At 41.2% G+C, this 22,676-nt stretch overlaps 1 protein-coding gene across 1 annotated transcript in view; it reads right to left on the bottom strand.

The window, feature by feature from the left end:
• LOC128693118 (sodium-independent sulfate anion transporter-like) overlaps positions 1 to 22,676 on the bottom strand; it is a 98,665-nt gene that overhangs the window by 69,105 nt on the left and 6,884 nt on the right. Inside the window, exons 3-4 of the mRNA XM_070089549.1 lie at positions 7,541 to 7,720; positions 4,748 to 4,943 (exon numbers count right to left, since the gene is read on the bottom strand). Coding sequence (XP_069945650.1) covers positions 4,748 to 4,943; positions 7,541 to 7,720 — 376 coding nt within the window. The remainder of the gene's footprint in view (positions 1 to 4,747; positions 4,944 to 7,540; positions 7,721 to 22,676) is intronic.

Genomic DNA, 22,676 nt, shown 5'->3' with positions numbered 1-22,676 from the left:
TTAAGAGTGGTGTAGGCATCGTCACGGTACAAAATACTGGCCAGACTCATAATCTTTCTCTTCTTACCACCATAGATGCTATTCCTGTAACAATTCGAAAACATGTTTCTCTTAGTTCTTGTAGCGGTACCGTCGTTCTGCCTCATACCATTGTTTATCATGATTTCCAGACATGTGGTAATGACATTCAGAAGTAACTTAAGCTCCAAGACTTCCCACTTCTCACTGGACACAAATGTACTACCTGCCTGTGGGCGGAGACGCTTTCCCTGCAATGTTGCTCGCTTAACATTTGACTGCCGTGAGTTTTTCTCCGGAAGTTGATCCCTACACCACAACAGTGTCGAAATTGCTGGCGTTTTTCCCAGCCAACGAAGTATTGTAGTTCCATGGCAGAATGCCCAGTCTGTGGTGCTGCCGATTATACCGATACATTTTGTAGTCTACTTCCATCTTCCCTTAATTGTAATGAAACTCATTTATGTCATTGTCGTCATTGCCAGGTTTACTTAATTGAATGAGAAATCCACTGTCTCATTGACAAAGGCTTTACTTAGGCCTTGGCAATCTCTCATCTATGCCTCTAAGGGAGACTTCCTCGTATTTCTTATTCCCAAGTTACTAAGAGACTTGCAACCCATGCGGTCCCAACTCTCACAGTCTCCCCTGTGGTCACACTTTCCACAGTCACCTCTTTATCCAATTCTTTTGCAGTCTTGGACTCCGAAGTTCCTACCTCGTCGCCTCATACTGCCCTTAAATCTTCTAGCTCGCAAGTTTTATGTTTACAAGACCTTGCACAACGGCTCCTCCCCTTAGCCCCTCTAATTCCCCAAAGTGTAAACCTCTTGTACCCCTCTTTTGCCCTCTCCTTTATTTATCCTTCCCGGTGGCAAAAGCTCTCGCTGCACACGGTGAGGGTCCGGGTTTCATTCCCGGAGAAGGGATGGAAACATCGGACGTGTTTCCTTACACCGGTTGTCTATGTTCACCCATCAGTAAAATGGGTACCTGGGTGTTAGTGGACTGGCGTGGGTCGCATCCTGGGACAAAACTGACTTAATTTGCCCGAAATGCTCTGAATAACTAGGGGCTTTCTATATAGTAGTATGTCATTGATGTCAGCTAGGTGTTGTACATGTACTTGTAGTAAACAAAATTATTATTATTATTATTATTATTATTATTATTATTATTATTGTTATTGTTATTGTTATTATTATTATTATTATTATTATTATTATTATTATTATTATTATTATTATTATTATTATTATTATTATTTCCAGTCTCCGTACCTAGTTCTTTACTTCTTACTAGCTCTTACGAGTGTGAAGGTTCATACTTTCCCTCGTACAGTCCCCTTATTACGAACACAGGTAATGAACGGTCTGTTATCTGGTTGTAATGGGATTTGGAACAAAACAGACTCAGCAGATAGACTATAATATATATTTTACCTTCACCCACTATATACAAATATGTACACTATGTTCAGATGGAGTAATAAGTGTACATGACGGTGACAGATGGCAAAGCGAAAGCCAGAGTGCACCGTACTCAACCAGCAGATAGGCAAGTCTGCCAAATGCTGACTGCAAGTGAACCATATTGCTTCAGCTTTGGCGGGCTTGCCTGTGATTGGTCAGTGAATCAAAGTACTGATTTAACAATGGGTATCCTTATTAATTGTTAAACCCTTAGCACCTGGTTCGCTGGTTGGGAGGCAGCCTATATGGGAGTGTGACATATGCCAAATAAATTGTAACATTCTCCTTGCATGCCACCCCCCACCCCCAGTTGGACTCCAATAGCCAGGACTAGACCTCCACCTCCATGGGTAGTGTTCCACCATGACACTGAACAATAATGGAACTACATTTCCTCTCAACCATCCAACTCATTATATAGTGCTCAACTTGTCTCGAGACTCAAAGTCAAACTCTGTCCTAGAGCGAGACAGCAGACAGTAGGGTTAACGTTGGTTCAAGACACCTGCAGACAGCAGCAGAATGTCCCCCTCACTAAAAAAAAAAAAAACTCACCAAAATCATTAAAACATTTATAAAGGGGAAAAAAAGAGCTAAGCTACCAATATGGTCCCTAACACATCCTAACCTAACTTAAACACGGGAAAGGGAATCAGGCAGCCTATTTTCTTGCTGGCAATATGCACGAGTTTAATATTGTAAGGCTGCAGCCTGAGACTCCGTCTCATCAGACGTGCGTTGAGGTTTTTCCATGGTGTTGAGGTAGCTCAGTGGATTGTGGTCGTTGTAGACTGTGACCACTTGGAACAACTGCCCCAAGTAGACCTCGAAATGTTCCAATGCAAGCATCAGAGCGAGAGCTTCTTTCTCAGTGGTGGCGTAAGCCCTTTGGTGAGGTTGATTCTTGGCAGAGAAGCAGGCCACTGGCTGCAAAAATTCTTCCCTAGAATTTGTAGGAGTACTGCCCCTACCCCTGACTCACATGCATCAACCTGTAATACAAAAGGTTTTGAAAAATTGTGAGACAGGAGAATGGGTGCAGTACAAAGTAGCCATTTGGTTTTATTAAAAGATTCTTTGCATTCTGAGGTCCATTGAAATTTTTGTTTCTGACTGATAAGTGAGGTTAGGCGGCAACAATATCTGCAAAGTTCTTACAGAATCATCTGTATTCGCCAGACTAACACACTTTGTGCTAATCTATAGAGGCTCTTGGTGTCTACTATATTTCTTGTCCCTCTTGTCCTCTTCAGTACTTTGGAGAAACTGGCCGATCTCTTTCTGACAGACTCAGGGAGCACAAAAGCAGTGTTAGGTTTGCCGACACCAACAATGTTCTTTTCTGTCGTGTCAGAGATCACAGTCATCCTATTGACTGGTCTTCTGCTAAAACTGTCTTCCCTGCTTTTAACTTTCACAGTCGCCGTCTGGTTGAATCCTCCCTAATACACAACTTTCCTTGTATGAATCTTAGTCGTGGCTTAGTCTCTGTAGATGCCTAATTTCCAATTACACTGTAAAATTTTCCAAACTTCAGAACACCCGTGACTTAACTTGTTTCTTTTTTCTCCTTCTCCCTCTTCCCCTTTCCTCTTTCATCTTTCTCCTCTGGGTGTTCTTTTTCCTGTCTTGGGTGCTTGTCCATTATTATGTTTCTTTCCACTCTGTGTTTTTGTTCCTACCCTTTGTGGGCCCCTACCTCCCTTGGGGGGTCCCTAGCTCCCTTGGGGGGTCCCTAGCTCCCTTGGGGGGTCCCTAGCTCCCTTGGGGGGTCCCTAGCTCCCTTGCAGTGCTACTCTTTCTTAGTCTTTGACTGACTCCACTCCTTCTATACTAAGATAAGATAAGATAAGATTTCGTTCGGATTTTTAACCCCGGAGGGTTAGCCACCCAGGATAACCCAAGAAAGTCAGTGCGTCATCGAGGACTGTCTAACTTATTTCCATTGGGGTCCTTAATCTTGTCCCCCAGGATGCGACCCACACCAGTCGACTAACACCCAGGTACCTATTTGCTGCTAGGTGAACAGGACAATAGGTGTAAGGAAACGTGTCGGAATTTCCACCCGCCGGGAATCGAACCCGGGCCCTCCGTGTGTGAAGCGGGAGCTTTAGCCACCAGACCACCGGGCCACAATTCTACTACTACTACTACTACCTCTTCACTACCTCTCTTCCTTTCCTACTACCTATCTTGTCCCTTCCCTGTCTGCTGGCCTATATATACTCCCTCCTTCTCTCCTTCGGTCCAAGTCGGGCCGAAACGTCGTCGTAGCTCCTCTCTCCTATCTATGTGCGGGTTATTTGTGTAATGCACTAATAATGGTCGAGGATGAGCCTGAAAGAACATCTCGAGTAATATACTCTCAGACAGCCACCTGATGTACCACCTGATGGACCACTAGGTGGTGCACCTGATGGCCCACCAGGTGGTGCACATGGTGGCCTAACCATGTTATCCAACCAGCTGCAGATCATCTATGCAGCTGGTTGGATAACATGGGAAGTAATAGACTAACACCTCTTCCACATTGCTCATTAGGAAAATTTAACATATGGAATAAAAATCCTAACAATATAAGCTAAATAAAAAAAGATGGGGTGAGTAGACGGGTTCTTAGTCATGCTTTGACACTCAAACAAAGCAGCCACCAAACAAAGCCACCAAACAAAGCCACCAAACAAAGCCACCAAACAAAGCCACTAGACCAAGGTGACCAAGCATCAAAAGGTATTGGTGAAAGACTCTTGGTATAAGGAACTAGTACTACCCTTCAATAATTGTGACACTGTTTCTGTATGTAGAGGTGTATCAAGTTATACAGAAGATGTGACTGACTTGCACGTGTTGAAAAACAAATGATAACAAATTAGATTTGAAATGAGTGAAATCATGTAAATGTGATGAATCATGGTTCTGTGGAACTATGCAACAAGAACGTTCGTCAATTATTCCGTAATGTCACCAGGCTTCTGATCAGCAAGTTTGACCAATTTCTGTACAATTCTCTTGCTCAAACTGTCCCTGTAATTTGCGTACAGCTGGTATGACTAAGCTAAACTTGCCTTAGTTCTGTTCACTAAAAACTAAAGTTATTTTTAGAAACCATTTTTTCACATTTCCTTTAGGATTTTAATTTCGGGCTGAAATTTTGTATAGAGAATATATAAATTCATAGAACAAGCTAGATCTTGTGCATGTCACACCATCAAGTCCAACGACACTTTTTATTTGTCTGTTAAAGAGGAGCAACTTACCCAAGTTGATGATGCCAGCGACCAGTTCTATGATGCCAGCCATGAAGGTGAGGAGAACAGCATAGTCAGCCCCGCCCTGACCACTATACTGGTACGTCATGAGGGACATGATAGCTGTTGGTCCGATGCTGAGCTCATTTGTTGACCCCAGCAGGAAGTACACGAAGCAGGGAATGAAGGCAGAGTACAGCCCGAACTATAGCCAAGAGAAAGAGGAGGGAGGGGGGGGGGAGATGAGTGAGAATGATGGTTAATAAAACTCACAAAAGCGAGGCTGACCCAAATAAATAACTCTCAAGTTTACAATGGCCCAGGACAGACCAGCATTTCATTCCCGGGTTAGTTGTCATTGTGAGCGGCAGCACAGGATGTCATACTGGGGTCATAATAGCACAGGATGTCATACTGGGGTCATAATAGTACAGGATGTCATACTGGGGTCATAATAGCACAGGATGTCATACTGGGGTCATAATAGTACAGGATGTCATACTGGGGTCATAATAGCACAGGATGTCATACTGGGGTCATAATAGTACAGGATGTCATACTGGGGTCATAATAGTACAGGATGTCATACTGGGGTCATAATAGCACAGGATGTCATACTGGGGTCATAATAGTACAGGATGTCATACTGGGGTCATAATAGCACAGGATGTCATACTGGGGTCATAATAGCACAGGATGTCATACTGGGGTCATAATAGCACAGGATGTCATACTGGGGTCATAATAGTACAGGATGTCATACTGGGGTCATAATAGCACAGGATGTCATACTGGGGTCATAATAGCACAGGATGTCATACTGGGGTCATAACAGCACAGGATGTCATACTGGGGTCATAATAGCACAGGATGTCATACTGGGGTCATAATAGTACAGGATGTCATACTGGGGTCATAATAGCACAGGATGTCATACTGGGGTCATAATAGCACAGGATGTCATACTGGGGTCATAACAGCACAGGATGTCATACTGGGGTCATAATAGCACAGGATGTCATACTGGGGTCATAATAGCACAGGATGTCATACTGGGGTCATAATAGCACAGGATGTCATACTGGGGTCATAATAGCACAGGATGTCATACTGGGGTCATAATAGTACAGGATGTCATACTGGGGTCATAATAGCACAGGATGTCATACTGGGGTCATAATAGCACAGGATGTCATACTGGGGTCATAATAGCACAGGATGTCATACTGGGGTCATAATAGCACAGGATGTCATACTGGGGTCATAATAGTACAGGATGTCATACTGGGGTCATAATAGCACAGGATGTCATACTGGGGTCATAATAGCACAGGATGTCATACTGGGGTCATAATAGCACAGGATGTCATACTGGGGTCATAATAGCACAGGATGTCATGCTGGGGTCATAATAGCACAGGATGTCATACTGGGGTCATAATAGCACAGGATGTCATACTGGGGTCATAATAGCACAGGATGTCATACTGGGGTCATAATAGTACAGGATGTCATACTGGGGTCATAATAGCACAGGATGTCATACTGGGGTCATAATAGCACAGGATGTCATACTGGGGTCATAATAGCACAGGATGTCATACTGGGGTCATAATAGCACAGGATGTCATACTGGGGTCATAATAGCACAGGATGTCATACTGGGGTCATAATAGCACAGGATGTCATACTGGGGTCATAATAGCACAGGATGTCATACTGGGGTCATAATAGCACAGGATGTCATACTGGGGTCATAATAGCACAGGATGTCATACTGGGGTCATAATAGCACAGGATGTCATACTGGGGTCATAATAGCACAGGATGTCATACTGGGGTCATAATAGCACAGGATGTCATACTGGGGTCATAATAGCACAGGATGTCATACTGGGGTCATAATAGCACAGGATGTCATACTGGGGTCATAATAGCACAGGATGTCATACTGGGGTCATAATAGTACAGGATGTCATACTGGGGTCATAATAGCACAGGATGTCATACTGGGGTCATAATAGCACAGGATGTCATACTGGGGTCATAATAGCACAGGATGTCATACTGGGGTCATAATAGCACAGGATGTCATACTGGGGTCATAATAGCACAGGATGTCATACTGGGGTCATAATAGCACAGGATGTCATACTGGGGTCATAATAGCACAGGATGTCATACTGGGGTCATAATAGCACAGGATGTCATACTGGGGTCATAATAGTACAGGATGTCATACTGGGGTCATAATAGCACAGGATGTCATACTGGGGTCATAATAGCACAGGATGTCATACTGGGGTCATAATAGCACAGGATGTCATACTGGGGTCATAATGGATCTCAGCAGACCACAATTAATAAAGTTATATTATCTAATAATTACAGCAATTCTTACAAGATTCATCACTGCCGAATTAGGTTATAATCTCTAAATTACTGACATCTTAACACTAAAGTTATTTCATATATTCTCAGTCAGTTAATACAGTTTATCCAGTTTTTATTTATCATCAGTATTAGTTACAAAGTAATGTGTGGCTATTCTGATTTAATGTAAAATAAGGAACTAATCTAAGCATCGCATAGCCACTCTACTGATCTTGACGAAGAAAATACCACAGGGTAAAGAAAGTGGTTAGGTGAAAAAGTGGTCATAAACGCCAGTATAAAGACAGTGGCTGGGAGAGAGAGTAAACATGGTAACAGGAGTGAAAGAACAGACATTTAGGAAGTAGCTGAGGAAAAGTACAGACATAATGGAAAGATAAACAAGGGAGTAATGAAAAGGCTACTTACACTTGGAGTGAGGCCAGCTACAAGACCGTAAGCCAGCGCCTGAGGTATCAACATGAGGCCAACGGTGAAGCCAGCGATTAAGTCCCCCAGCAGGCACTCTGTGTTGTAGCTCCTGAGCCAGGAGAGGCAGGGAAGACGTCGATACAGTGTCTTCCTACTTAGACACCGATCCAACTTGTTCTGACGACACCATACAAGAGGGGTACATTACTGGGAGAAACTAGCATACATGAGAGATACATTACTGGGAGAAACTAGCATACATGAGAGATACATTACTGGGAGAAACTAGCATACATGAGAGATACATTACTGGGAGAAACTAGCATACATGAGAGATACATTACTGGGAGAAACTAGCATACATAAGAGATACATTACTGGGAGAAACTAGCATACATAAGAGATACATTACTGGGAGAAACTAGCATACATAAGAGATACATTACTGGGAGAAACTAGCATACAAGAGAGGTACATTACTGGGAGAAACTAACATACATGAGAAGTACATTACTGGGAGAAACTAACATACATGAGAAGTACATTACTGGGAGAAACTAACATACATGAGAGATACATTAATGGGAGAAACTAACATACATGAGAGATACATTACTAGGAGAAACTAACATACATGAGAGATACATTTCTGGGAGAAACTATCATACATGAGAGATACATTACTGGGGGAAACTAACACACGTGAGAGATACATTACTGGGGGAAACTAACACTCGTGAGAGATACATTACTAGGAGAAATTAACATACATGAGAGATACATTACTAGGAGAAACTAACATACATGAGAGATACATTACTAAGAGAAATTATCATACATGAGAGATACATTACTAAGAGAAACTAACATACATGAGAGATACATTACTAAGAGAAACTAACATACATGAGAGATACATTACTGGGAGAAACTAACATACATGAGAGATACATTACTAGGAGAAACTAACATACATGAGAGATACATTACTAGGAGAAACTAACATACATGAGAGATACATTATTAAGAGAAACTAACATACATGGGAGATACATTACTGGGAGAAACTAACATACATGAGAGATACATTACTAGGAAAAACTAACATACATGAGAGATACATTACTAGGAGAAACTAACATACATAGAGTACATGGGAGATAGCATATTACCAGGAGAAACTAACATACATGGGAGATACATTACTGGGAGAAACTAACATACATGAGAGATACATTACTAGGAAAAAGTAACATACATGAGAGATACATTACTAGGAAAAACTAACGTACATGGGAGATACATTACTGGGAGAAACTAACATACATGGGAGATACATTACTGGGAGAAACTAACATACATGAGAGATACATTACTAGGAGAAACTAACATACATAAGAGATACATTACTAGGAGAAACTAACGTACATGGGAGATATATTACTGGGAGAAACTAACGTACATGAGAGATACATTACTAGGAGAAACTAACATACATGGGAGATACATTACTAGGAGAAACTAACGTACATGGGAGATACGTTACTGGGAGAAACTAACGTACATGGGAGATATATTACTGGGAGAAACTAACATACATGAGAGATACATTACTGGGAGAAACTAACATACATGAGAGATACATTACTAGGAGAAACTAACATACATGAGAGATACATTACTAGGAGAAACTAACGTACATGAGAGATACATTACTAGGAGAAACTAACATACATGGGAGATACATTACTAGGAGAAACTAACATACATGAGAGATACATTACTAGGAGAAACTAACATACATGAGAGATACATTACTAGGAGAAACTAACGTACATGGGAGATACATTACTAGGAGAAACTAACGTACATGGGAGATACATTACTAGGAGAAACTAACGTACATGAGAGATACATTACTAGGAGAAACTAACGTACATGGGAGATACATTACTAGGAGAAACTAACGTACATGGGAGATACATTACTGGGAGAAACTAACATAAATGAGAGATACATTACTAGGAGAAACTAACATACATGGGAGATACATTACTGGGAGAAAGTAACATACATGAGAGATACATTACTGGAAGAAACTAACATACATGGGAGATACATTACTAGGAGAAACTAACATACATGGGAGATACATTACTAGGAGAAACTAACATGCATGGGAGATACATTACTGGGAGAAACTAACATGCATGGGAGATACATTTCTGGGAGAAACTAACATACGTGGGAGATACATTACTGGGAGAAACTAACATACATGAGAGATACATTTCTGGGAGAAACTAACATACATGAGAGATACATTACTAGGAGAAACTAACATACATGAGAGATACATTACTAGGAGAAACTAACATGCATGGGAGATACATTACTGGGAGAAACTAACATACATGAGAGATACATTACTGGGAGAAACTAACATACATGAGAGATACATTACTAGGAGAAACTAACATACATGAGAGATACATTACTAGGAGAAACTAACATACATGAGAGATACATTACTGGGAGAAACTAACATACATGAGAGATACATTACTGGGAGAAGCAAGAACGACGAGAAGTTCATGACTGAAAGAAACTAGGGTACTTACGTTGGGTTACTCAGGAATATAGGTCAGGTGAGATATAAATAACTGGGGAAGGAAAAGTTAGTGGGAAGCACAGATAGTAATATTTCTGCCAAGATGTCCTGGTGAGGTTTTCATTAAATAGATAAGAAAATATTAGACAAGTTTCTAGTTTAGAAGAAAAGACGTGAATGAACTCGTATTCCTGCTGTAGCTCTTGTTAGAAAAATTTAACCTGTGTGACAGCAAGAAGCGTCAAAAACAGCGGCTGTCAACTAATAACACATGCCAGGGAAAGGAATATTGTTGGTACCAGTTTCTGAATTACATATCGGACGGTGCAATTATTTCCTAGGCGGCTACCATGACAGCCGTCATGAAGCATATCCGTCATATAGCGAGGCTACAATCCCGTTCTTGCTCTCCCTTGTTTCTGAGATAGACTGTGACAGTAGCCAGGATTCGCCATTCAGTGGACGTTGTTAGGAAAGTAGTTCAACTCTTTAATCCAGGAGACGCATCAGCCACTCTACTCACTAGTTAAAAAAAAAAAGTCCAGAACTGGCATAGAACTCATGGCGAGGATCAGTTTGTTATAAGGTTTGGTAGTTTGCACATTAAAATGGCACGTCTAATGTCGTCTGGGGTTTGGTAGGAGAAACGAGGGTTGAAGGTAAACACCTTGTTGGATATATATTGTCACTATATATATTGTCAGACTGTGATGAGAGGTGGGAGCCCAGGCCTGCCGTGTTCTGCCTGCTTCTGCGTCTATCCGTGGAGTGAGGACGAGGCAGCTCATCTCACTGACTCATGCTGTATCCCATGATGTCATACAGTCACAGGCCTACCAGGGATCTTCTATATAAAGCACATGGATGGTACTATAATACTCAGCTAATCTATACAACACATGTAAAGGGATCAGCAAATATGCTGACAGCTCGGTCATGTTACGTATGTCGTCTCGACATACACTACTATGCTATAGGCTGAACAGGCAGGTGGCTCTGGGCTGATTCTATACAATAACAAATACATATATAACTTAGAACTAATGGATGGTATCATAATGGATGTTAACAAAATGAGTTTTACGTAATGGGTGTTAACGTAATCACTTTTAACGTAATGAGTTTCATTGTAATGCATTACGACTTATCAGAACAAATCATTGTACATTATGGATGGAATTGATCGATCGATCTGTATTCATGCACTCTACGGATTCTGAGGAACAATAAATATATATATACAAGGTGAAATTAACAGCAAAGGCAATCTGGTGCACTATGAAAAAACTGATCAGTTAATAACACACAGTTGACAATTTCCTTCATCTCGGTCATCAATTATACAGACTGTGTACATTTAAACCCAATTCTGCGAGGGTGAGGTTTACATATGCAGAATGGTTATCATCTCTGGGAGGATCGAATTCCTCTGCATGGGCTAACACATGCCTTGACTGAGGGAGATCTGAAAGAGTATCTACAAAATATACTTGTGGGTTTCTCATTACTTGTCGAGTACGCAAGGAGTAACGACATTCAGGTTGATTATCTGACTGAGTATTTGAGGTAGAGGGTACAGAGTCAAGAGGATTTTCAGCATCTGTCACATTGTGATGAATGGTTTGAAAAACCGACAAGTTGAAGATTGAGACACTTATGCAGCATATGAGAATCTTTATTCAGGAAACGTTTCGCCACACAGTGGCTTCATCAGTCCAATACAAAGAGGAAGGCGTAAGGAGAGGAGGAGAATGAGTTAATCAGTCCCTCAACCTGGAGTCGATGTGTTCAGTCCATCGACTCCAGGTTGAGGGACTGATTACCTCATTCTCCTCCTCTCCTTACGCCTTCCTCTTTGTATTGGACTGATGAAGCCACTGTGTGGCGAAACGTTTCCTGAATAAAGATTCTCATATGCTGCATAAGTGTCTCAATCTTCAATCTGTCACATTAGTCTGGGTAGCAATATCATCAACATCGCATACTAATTTTATATGATCTAAATGCGATTCTTTGTACTTACCAGTACTAATTTCTCTAACCTTATACTTATTGCCAGTGATATGTTCTACAACTCGATAAGGTCCGACAAACTTTTGATCGAGCTTAGGCACTGTGGATGTTTTGTTAAAATTTCGAACCTACTTTAACTTTTGATGGCTTAGCACGACTATTAGTTACTCTAGTAAATTCTGCTGTTGATTTATGAAGTGTTTCACTGATTCTTCTAAAAACACTCTGAGCTATGCTGGTACGAGTTGCTATGAAATCATCAGGGTTGTAATTGGGTTTCGGAATAGAATATAACAACTCATAGGGTAAACACTTGTCTACACCGTACAATGCATAATGTGGAGTATCACCTATGGAAGCATTGTAAGCAGAATTTATGGCACATTGAATATCTGGTATGACTTCATCCCAAGTTTCACTATTGGGGTTGATAGTGGCTCTCAGGACATCAAGTACTTTCTTATTGGTTCGTTCGGCTAACCCATTGCTGGCAGGATGATGAGGAACAATGGTGGATTTAGAGATCTTGTACAAGGTACACAAATTTTCAAGAATCTCATTACAGAATTCACCTCCATTATCTGTTACTAAGGACTTAGGGGTGGTATGCCTGCAGATAATGCGTTCTTAAATGCTTTAGCTACTGTCTCTGCAGTCTTATCTGCAATAGGAACTAACTCACAATATCTGGTGAAATGGTCTACCAAAACACACAGATGTTTGTTGCCTTGGAGGGAACATTTAAAATTGGTTAACAAATCAAGGGCAACTCTTTCCCACGGTTCGCTAGTGGTTGGGTACACCTGGATTGGATTAGGACCACTAACATTTCCTTTATGTTGCATACAGACACTACATTTCTTAACATACTCTGAAATGTCAGTTGTCATACGTGGCCAAAAGTACTTCATTCTGGCTTGTTTTACTGAACGATCCATACCAGGGTGTGCAACACCTGGTACATCGTGAACTAGCTGTAGAGCTACGTTCACTAGTGACTGTGGAATTACTAACTGGTAAACTCTTCTGCTTGGAGTACTCAACTCGACTGTTCGATACAGTAATTCTTGGCTCATTACAAAGTCACTAATGGGTGCTGGTGGCTTCACAGTCAGAATAAGATCTTCCTGGAGCAGGAATCGAATCGCACAAGAACACAAGGGATCGGTTCTTTCTTACTGGAGGAATGAACAAACTCGGTGGAGTGGATGACTCTCCCCGGTTGAAAAAAATAACTCTATAACACGCAATATGAGCAAGGGAGAACGAATCTACTATCTCTCACTGCAAGCACAGGGGAAATTAAATGAACACGGTCAACAATACTGATATTCAATCTGAGTCACACACAGTGACACGAGGTATCAACTATAAAGGAACTTCACTTACAAACGTTAACAACATGTGAAAGTTACTCGAGAAATAACTTCTTATATTGCACTGGTTACTGTCAACGAGGATGGGATCACAATCTGGAACACAAGGGACAACAACAACACTCAAGTGAGTACACTAGCCACAGAAACGTTTTTCTGCAAAGGCTTGTGGCATCAGCAAGAGATGGCATAACTCGTTGCAAGTAAAGCTCTTCTCAAAGCGTCCCCTGGGAAGGAACGAGTACTTGAACAAGTCTCCATTGCAAGGATAATAGTCTCAGCACCCAGAGTTGTCTGAGGTTCCTCTGAAACCCAAGGTAACTGTACACTATCCTGCGTGCACGATATTGTGGCTGGAGTCCAGACAGGAGTGACAGTATTACTAGTGCCTGACCGCTCGGCTACGTTAATAAGTAATTCACGGATCTATAGGAACTTAATCTGAACTTCACATTTCGCAGCACTTTAACAAATCTCAGATACAAGCTGTGAGAACAAACACATTGCTCAGGGGCTAGGTGTTGTCTTCCAGTCAGTAAGAGAATATTGGTACTGTGGACTGATTCATATTGACTTTGAGTGGCATGATACACTAAGTGAACATTCAAAAGTGACTGGGACATATTCTCAGAGAACTTACTCAAGAACATAAAGGCAAGAAAAATAGGAAGAAAAAGGGAAGAAATTACTTATTTAAAAAAAATAAGTCACACTGTACCAAGGTGAACTCACTCACAAAAGAAAATACTCAACTGAATAAGCAACACTTTGAAAATCAAGAGAAATTGTACTTTACTCAAATCTAATTTGCTCAACTTTACTTTAAAATTGAATAAATGGCACAGTGAGTTGTCTTTACTCTCAATGCAATAGAGAAATTCAACAATAAATGATGAAACAATCAAAAATGTTAAAATGGACTCAATAAATCTTGTGCACAATTAAAACAAACTGGGAAACAATTCACTAAAAATAAAATAAAATGGCACACAAAGAATAAAATATTATGCACAGAACAGAGCATAAGAAACTGCACTGAAATAAACTGTAGCAATATTGCAAATAACAATTAATAATCAAAAGTACTGCACAACACTACTTAAAATTTCTGAAAGAAAAATTTTTAATGGCAATACAATGCTTGCACAAGAATTATTGCAAAATGAGTCAATGTGCAATAATAAAAAAAAATTACACACACAAGAAAATACAGTTTACAAGAAAAGAAAATATAGCAAGGAATGAACTGAGTGAACACTTTAACTCTTAACTGCAACTTAAGTAACACTTACTGAACAAGTAAAGAATGATTTACTTTAAAACAAGAACTTAAAAAATTGCACTAAGAGTGAATTTGTTCAATGAAATATAAAAATAATAGGTGCTAAAACACAGAACAAAAAGTTTGAACACTTACAGTGACGCAGAACACAACACTTACAGTGATGCAGAACACAACACTTGCAGTGATGCAGAACACAACACTTACAGTGATGCAGAACACAACACTTACAGTGACGCAGAACACAACACTTACAGTGACGCAGAACACAACACTTACAGTGATGCAGAACACAACACTTACAGTGATGCAGAACACAACACTTACAGTGATGCAGAACACAACACTTACAGTGACGCAGAACACAACACTTACAGTGATGCAGAACACAACACTTACAGTGATGCAGAACACAACACTTACAGTGATGCAGAACACAACACTTACAGTGATGCAGAACACAACACTTACAGTGACGCAGAACACAACACTTACAGTGATGCAGAACACAACACTTACAGTGATGCAGAACACAACACTTACAGTGATGCAGAACACAACACTTACAGTGATGCAGAACACAACACTTACAGTGATGCAGAACACAACACTTACAGTGATGCAGAACACAACACTTACAGTGATGCAGAACACAACACTTACAGTGATGCAGAACACAACACTTACAGTGATGCAGAACACAACACTTACAGTGATGCAGAACACAACACTTACAGTGATGCAGAACACAACACTTACAGTGATGCAGAACACAACACTTACAGTGATGCAGAACACAACACTTACAGTGATGCAGAACACAACACTTACAGTGATGCAGAACACAACACTTACAGTGATGCAGAACACAACACTTACAGTGATGCAGAACACAACACTTACAGTGACGCAGAACACAACACTTACAGTGATGCAGAACACAACACTTACAGTGACGCAGAACACAACACTTACAGTGATGCAGAACACAACACTTACAGTGATGCAGAACACAACACTTACAGTGACGCAGAACACAACACTTACAATGATGCAGAACACAACACTTACAGTGATGCAGAACACAACACTTACAGTGATGCAGAACACAACACTTACAGTGATGCAGAACACAACACTTACAGTGATGCAGAACACAACACTTACAGTGATGCAGAACACAACACTTACAGTGATGCAGAACACAACACTTACAGTGATGCAGAACACAACACTTACAGTGATGCAGAACACAACACTTACAGTGATGCAGAACACAACACTTACAGTGATGCAGAACACAACACTTACAGTGATGCAGAACACAACACTTACAGTGATGCAGAACACAACACTTACAGTGACGCAGAACACAACACTTACAGTGATGCAGAACACAACACTTACAGTGATGCAGAACACAACACTTGCAGTGATGCAGAACACAACACTTACAGTGATGCAGAACACAACACTTGCAGTGATGCAGAACACAACACTTACAGTGATGCAGAACACAACACTTGCAGTGATGCAGAACACAACACTTACAGTGATGCAGAACACAACACTTACAGTGACGCAGAACACAACACTTACAGTGATGCAGAACACAACACTTACAGTGATGCAGAACACAACACTTACAGTGACGCAGAACACAACACTTACAGTGATGCAGAACACAACACTTACAGTGATGCAGAACACAACACTTACAGTGATGCAGAACACAACACTTGCAGTGATGCAGAACACAACACTTACAGTGATGCAGAACACAACACTTACAGTGATGCAGAACACAACACTTACAGTGATGCAGAACACAACACTTACAGTGATGCAGAACACAACACTTACAGTGATGCAGAACACAACACTTACAGTGATGCAGAACACAACACTTACAGTGATGCAGAACACAACACTTACAGTGATGCAGAACACAACACTTACAGTGATGCAGAACACAACACTTACAGTGATGCAGAACACAACACTTACAGTGATGCAGAACACAACACTTACAGTGATGCAGAACACAACACTTACAGTGATGCAGAACACAACACTTACAGTGATGCAGAACACAACACTTACAGTGACGCAGAACACAACACTTACAGTGACGCAGAACACAACACTTACAGTGATGCAGAACACAACACTTACAGTGACGCAGAACACAACACTTACAGTGATGCAGAACACAACACTTACAGTGACGCAGAACACAACACTTACAGTGATGCAGAACACAACACTTACAGTGATGCAGAACACAACACTTACAGTGATGCAGAACACAACACTTACAGTGATGCAGAACACAACACTTACAGTGATGCAGAACACAACACTTACAGTGATGCAGAACACAACACTTACAGTGATGCAGAACACAACACTTACAGTGATGCAGAACACAACACTTACAGTGATGCAGAACACAACACTTACAGTGATGCAGAACACAACACTTACAGTGATGCAGAACACAACACTTACAGTGATGCAGAACACAACACTTACAGTGATGCAGAACACAACACTTACAGTGATGCAGAACACAACACTTACAGTGATGCAGAACACAACACTTACAGTGATGCAGAACACAACACTTACAGTGATGCAGAACACAACACTTACAGTGATGCAGAACACAACACTTACAGTGATGCAGAACACAACACTTACAGTGATGCAGAACACAACACTTACAGTGATGCAGAACACAACACTTACAGTGATGCAGAACACAACACTTACAGTGATGCAGAACACAACACTTACAGTGATGCAGAACACAACACTTACAGTGATGCAGAACACAACACTTACAGTGATGCAGAACACAACACTTACAGTGATGCAGAACACAACACTTACAGTGATGCAGAACACAACACTTACAGTGATGCAGAACACAACACTTACAGTGATGCAGAACACAACACTTACAGTGATGCAGAACACAACACTTACAGTGATGCAGAACACAACACTTACAGTGATGCAGAACACAACACTTACAGTGATGCAGAACACAACACTTACAGTGATGCAGAACACAACACTTACAGTGATGCAGAACACAACACTTACAGTGATGCAGAACACAACACTTACAGTGATGCAGAACACAACACTTACAGTGATGCAGAACACAACACTTACAGTGATGCAGAACACAACACTTACAGTGATGCAGAACACAACACTTACAGTGATGCAGAACACAACACTTACAGTGATGCAGAACACAACACTTGCAGTGATGCAGAACACAACACTTACAGTGATGCAGAACACAACACTTACAGTGATGCAGAACACAACACTTACAGTGATGCAGAACACAACACTTACAGTGATGCAGAACACAACACTTACAGTGATGCAGAACACAACACTTACAGTGATGCAGAACACAACACTTACAGTGATGCAGAACACAACACTTACAGTGATGCAGAACACAACACTTACAGTGATGCAGAACACAACACTTACAGTGATGCAGAACACAACACTTACAGTGATGCAGAACACAACACTTACAGTGATGCAGAACACAACACTTACAGTGATGCAGAACACAACACTTACAGTGATGCAGAACACAACACTTACAGTGATGCAGAACACAACACTTACAGTGATGCAGAACACAACACTTACAGTGATGCAGAACACAACACTTACAGTGATGCAGAACACAACACTTACAGTGATGCAGAACACAACACTTACAGTGATGCAGAACACAACACTTACAGTGATGCAGAACACAACACTTACAGTGATGCAGAACACAACACTTACAGTGATGCAGAACACAACACTTACAGTGATGCAGAACACAACACTTACAGTGATGCAGAACACAACACTTACAGTGATGCAGAACACAACACTTACAGTGATGCAGAACACAACACTTACAGTGATGCAGAACACAACACTTACAGTGACGCAGAACACAACACTTACAGTGACGCAGAACACAACACTTACAGTGACGCAGAACACAACACTTACAGTGACGCAGAACACAACACTTACAGTGACGCAGAACACAACACTTACAGTGACGCAGAACACAACACTTACAGTGACGCAGAACACAACACTTACAGTGACGCAGAACACAACACTTACAGTGATGCAGAACACAACACTTACAGTGATGCAGAACACAACACTTACAGTGATGCAGAACACAACACTTACAGTGATGCAGAACACAACACTTACAGTGATGCAGAACACAACACTTACAGTGATGCAGAACACAACACTTACAGTGATGCAGAACACAACACTTACAGTGATGCAGAACACAACACTTACAGTGTTGCAGAACACAACACTTACAGTGATGCAGAACACAACACTTACAGTGATGCAGAACACAACACTTACAGTGATGCAGAACACAACACTTACAGTGATGCAGAACACAACACTTACAGTGATGCAGAACACAACACTTACAGTGATGCAGAACACAACACTTACAGTGATGCAGAACACAACACTTACAGTGATGCAGAACACAACACTTACAGTGATGCAGAACACAACACTTACAGTGATGCAGAACACAACACTTACAGTGATGCAGAACACAACACTTGCAGTGATGCAGAACACAACACTTGCAGTGATGCAGAACACAACACTTGCAGTGATGCAGAACACAACACTTACAGTGATGCAGAACACAACACTTACAGTGATGCAGAACACAACACTTACAGTGATGCAGAACACAACACTTACAGTGATGCAGAACACAACACTTACAGTGATGCAGAACACAACACTTACAGTGATGCAGAACACAACACTTATAGTGATGCAGAACACAACACTTACAGTGATGCAGAACACAACACTTACAGTGATGCAGAACACAACACTTACAGTGATGCAGAACACAACACTTACAGTGATGCAGAACACAACACTTACAGTGATGCAGAACACAACACTCACAGTGATGCAGAACACAACACTTATAGTGATGCAGAACACAACACTTACAGTGATGCAGAACACAACACATCAACATAAACACAATACTAGAATTTTCTTGATAAGAAACTTGATGTGTGAAAAATTTGTAAAAATAATTATCTTGCTTGCACAAAACAATGGCACTATTGTGTGTGGAAATAAGACAAATTAGACACTGGATAAATGAAAGGAATTAACACAAGAATGTTCAACACACAGAGAGAACAAAACAAGAATACACAAATACTGGGAGGAAAATATAACAGACAACACTGAGTTGTGGTGCAGAATACAAGGTAATAAATTACTGAATTACTTCACTGGAATACTGAGAACACAAGGTGATTCTGAAGTGTAAACACAAGTTCTATACTGCTTATAAGTGTTGCACAACAAGGAAAAAACACTAAGGTACTTACTTCAAGTATATAAAAAAAAGAAGCACAACACAACAGACATGAAATTATGCACGAAAATTAACACTGAATTAAGAAGAGAGAAAAAAAATATTGCAAACAGTATATAATAAACACTGAGTCTAATCAAGAGTTACTGAATGTTACTTAAAAAATCACTGGAAACACAAAAAGAAATGTCTCAACACTCGCAAATGTCTCTATGAAAAATATTATCGCTGTAGCGGCGTTGTTGACTAAAGTGGGGTGGAGGATGGTGGTGGAGGATGGTGGTGGAGGATGGTGGTGGAGGATGGTGGTGGAGGATGGTGGTGGAGGATGGTGGTGGAGGATGGTGGTGGAGGGTAGAGGAGACTGGTGGCTGACTGCATTCACTGCTCCTCTGCACATGTGATCGTAGAATTTTGCGCTTAAATCGACAATAGACTCACAGGAGGCTTTTAACGCTGGCGCCACTGACGAAAGAACACACTCTAGCTCTTGACCCCCTATGTGGTCCTTAAAATATGGTGCTAGAACCGCAAAATGCCCTTCTCACACTATACCACTCACTTATTTATCCATACCTCACCTATGCTATTTGTGCTTGGGGATCAACTGCAGCAACACACCTAAAGCCAATAATAACCCAACAAAAAGCTGCAGTAAGAATAATCACTAAATCCCATCCCTGGCAGCACACCCCCCCACTCTTCAAAGATCTAAACTTACTCCCAGTTCAGTACATCCACACTTACTACTGTGCAATCTATATCTACAGGGCCTTAAACTCTAATATCAACCTTGACCTAAAACGCTTTCTTGATAGTTGTGACAGAACCCACAGGCATAACACCAGACACAAACATCTCTACGACATTCCCCGTGTCCGACTAAACCTTTACAAAAATTCAATGTATATCAAAGGCCCTAAAATCTGGAATACCCTACCTGAGAACTCTAGAACTGCAGACACATTCATCACCTTCAAAACTACCATTAGAAAACATCTTATCTCCCTGATACACCCCGTCAACTAACTACACGAATACCACCTGGTGGTTCACACTTACACTCGCTCACTCATTTGACCATAAACAGAAATATTAATCTTAGTCTTAAAATAATGAATCCTGTGATACTCCAATACTGAAACTATATACTGTGCCAAAACAAAAGCATTCACATTGCTAAACTCATAAACTAGTATTTAGTCACTTAGCCATAAGACCAACTTACCTCATAATTTGTAATATTTTACAATTAAGAATAAAACTAAGTATGCCCGAAATGCCTAGCCATGCTAAGCGTTCTAGTGGTACACTCTGTAATCACAATTTTACTACATGTAAACCAAACAATAACCAAATTTCTGTAAACTCAGCATTGTAATCCTTATAGAGAATAAACTTTGAATTGAATTGAATTGAATTGAATAGTAAGACTACAAACAGTGGTAGTGGTTTGGTGAGTGGGCTGAGACAGCTGAGGCCGGGCAGTGGTGAGACTGCGTGGTGAGTGGGCCTATGGGATGAACGGCGTAATCCTCACTGGGGAGTCCCTCACTAGGCACAAAAACACTAAGCCGGGCTGGCTTAAAACAAACCCACAAAATACCACAACACCACAGGGATGAAAAAACACTCAGAATGGCTTGGAGCTTGAAGCACAAAGCGATGAAGACTGTACCCACGTGGCTTGCTTGGGTACTGGGTTAGTCACCTCGGTTAGTCACCTAGGTTAGTTGCTGGCTGGCTTTGCTTAACCCTTCACACAGAATGGTTTGATAACTTCTAACGATGAGCACAGCAGGGGTGGAAAGCTGGCTTGGCAGGCAAAGGCTGGATGGTGTGTAAGGCTTGGGCTGGACTGGGTTGTTCTGACTCCCCCACCACAGACTGGCTTAGTAGCTTGGCTTACTTTGCAAACTCGGGTCAACCCCTCGGGAGTGATGCAAATAAGCAGACAAACACTAATACAAGGAGACTGACCAGTGAATATTGTAGAGAGCTGGTAAAAGCTTGCTTGGGGTAGCTGGCTTGAGGTAGCTGGCTGGCTAGGTCTGCCTATCATCAGAAGATGGCGACCAGCTCAGTAGAAATTTATCTCCAGAAATCGCTGTAATCGTCAGAATTACAGGCCCTCCATTGCCACCAAATTGTCGTATGGGGTTTGGTAGGAGAAACGAGGGTTGAAGGTAAACACCTTGTTGGATGGTAACACTATATATATTGTCAGACTGTGATGAGAGGTGGGAGCCCAGGCCTGCCGTGTTCTGCCTGCTTCTGTGTCTATCCGTGGAGTGAGGACGAGGCAGCTCATCTCACTGACTCATGCTGTATCCCATGACGTCATACAGTCACAGGCCTACTAGGGATCTTCTATATAAAGCACATGGATGGGACTATAATACTCAGCTAATCTATAC

The sequence above is a fragment of the Cherax quadricarinatus genome, chromosome 28, assembly GCF_038502225.1.
Source record: "Cherax quadricarinatus isolate ZL_2023a chromosome 28, ASM3850222v1, whole genome shotgun sequence".
Classification (NCBI taxonomy): Eukaryota; Metazoa; Arthropoda; class Malacostraca; order Decapoda; family Parastacidae; genus Cherax; species Cherax quadricarinatus.
The sequence above is the reverse complement of the archived record's forward strand: the minus strand, read 5'-3'. Positions and strand labels throughout refer to the sequence as shown.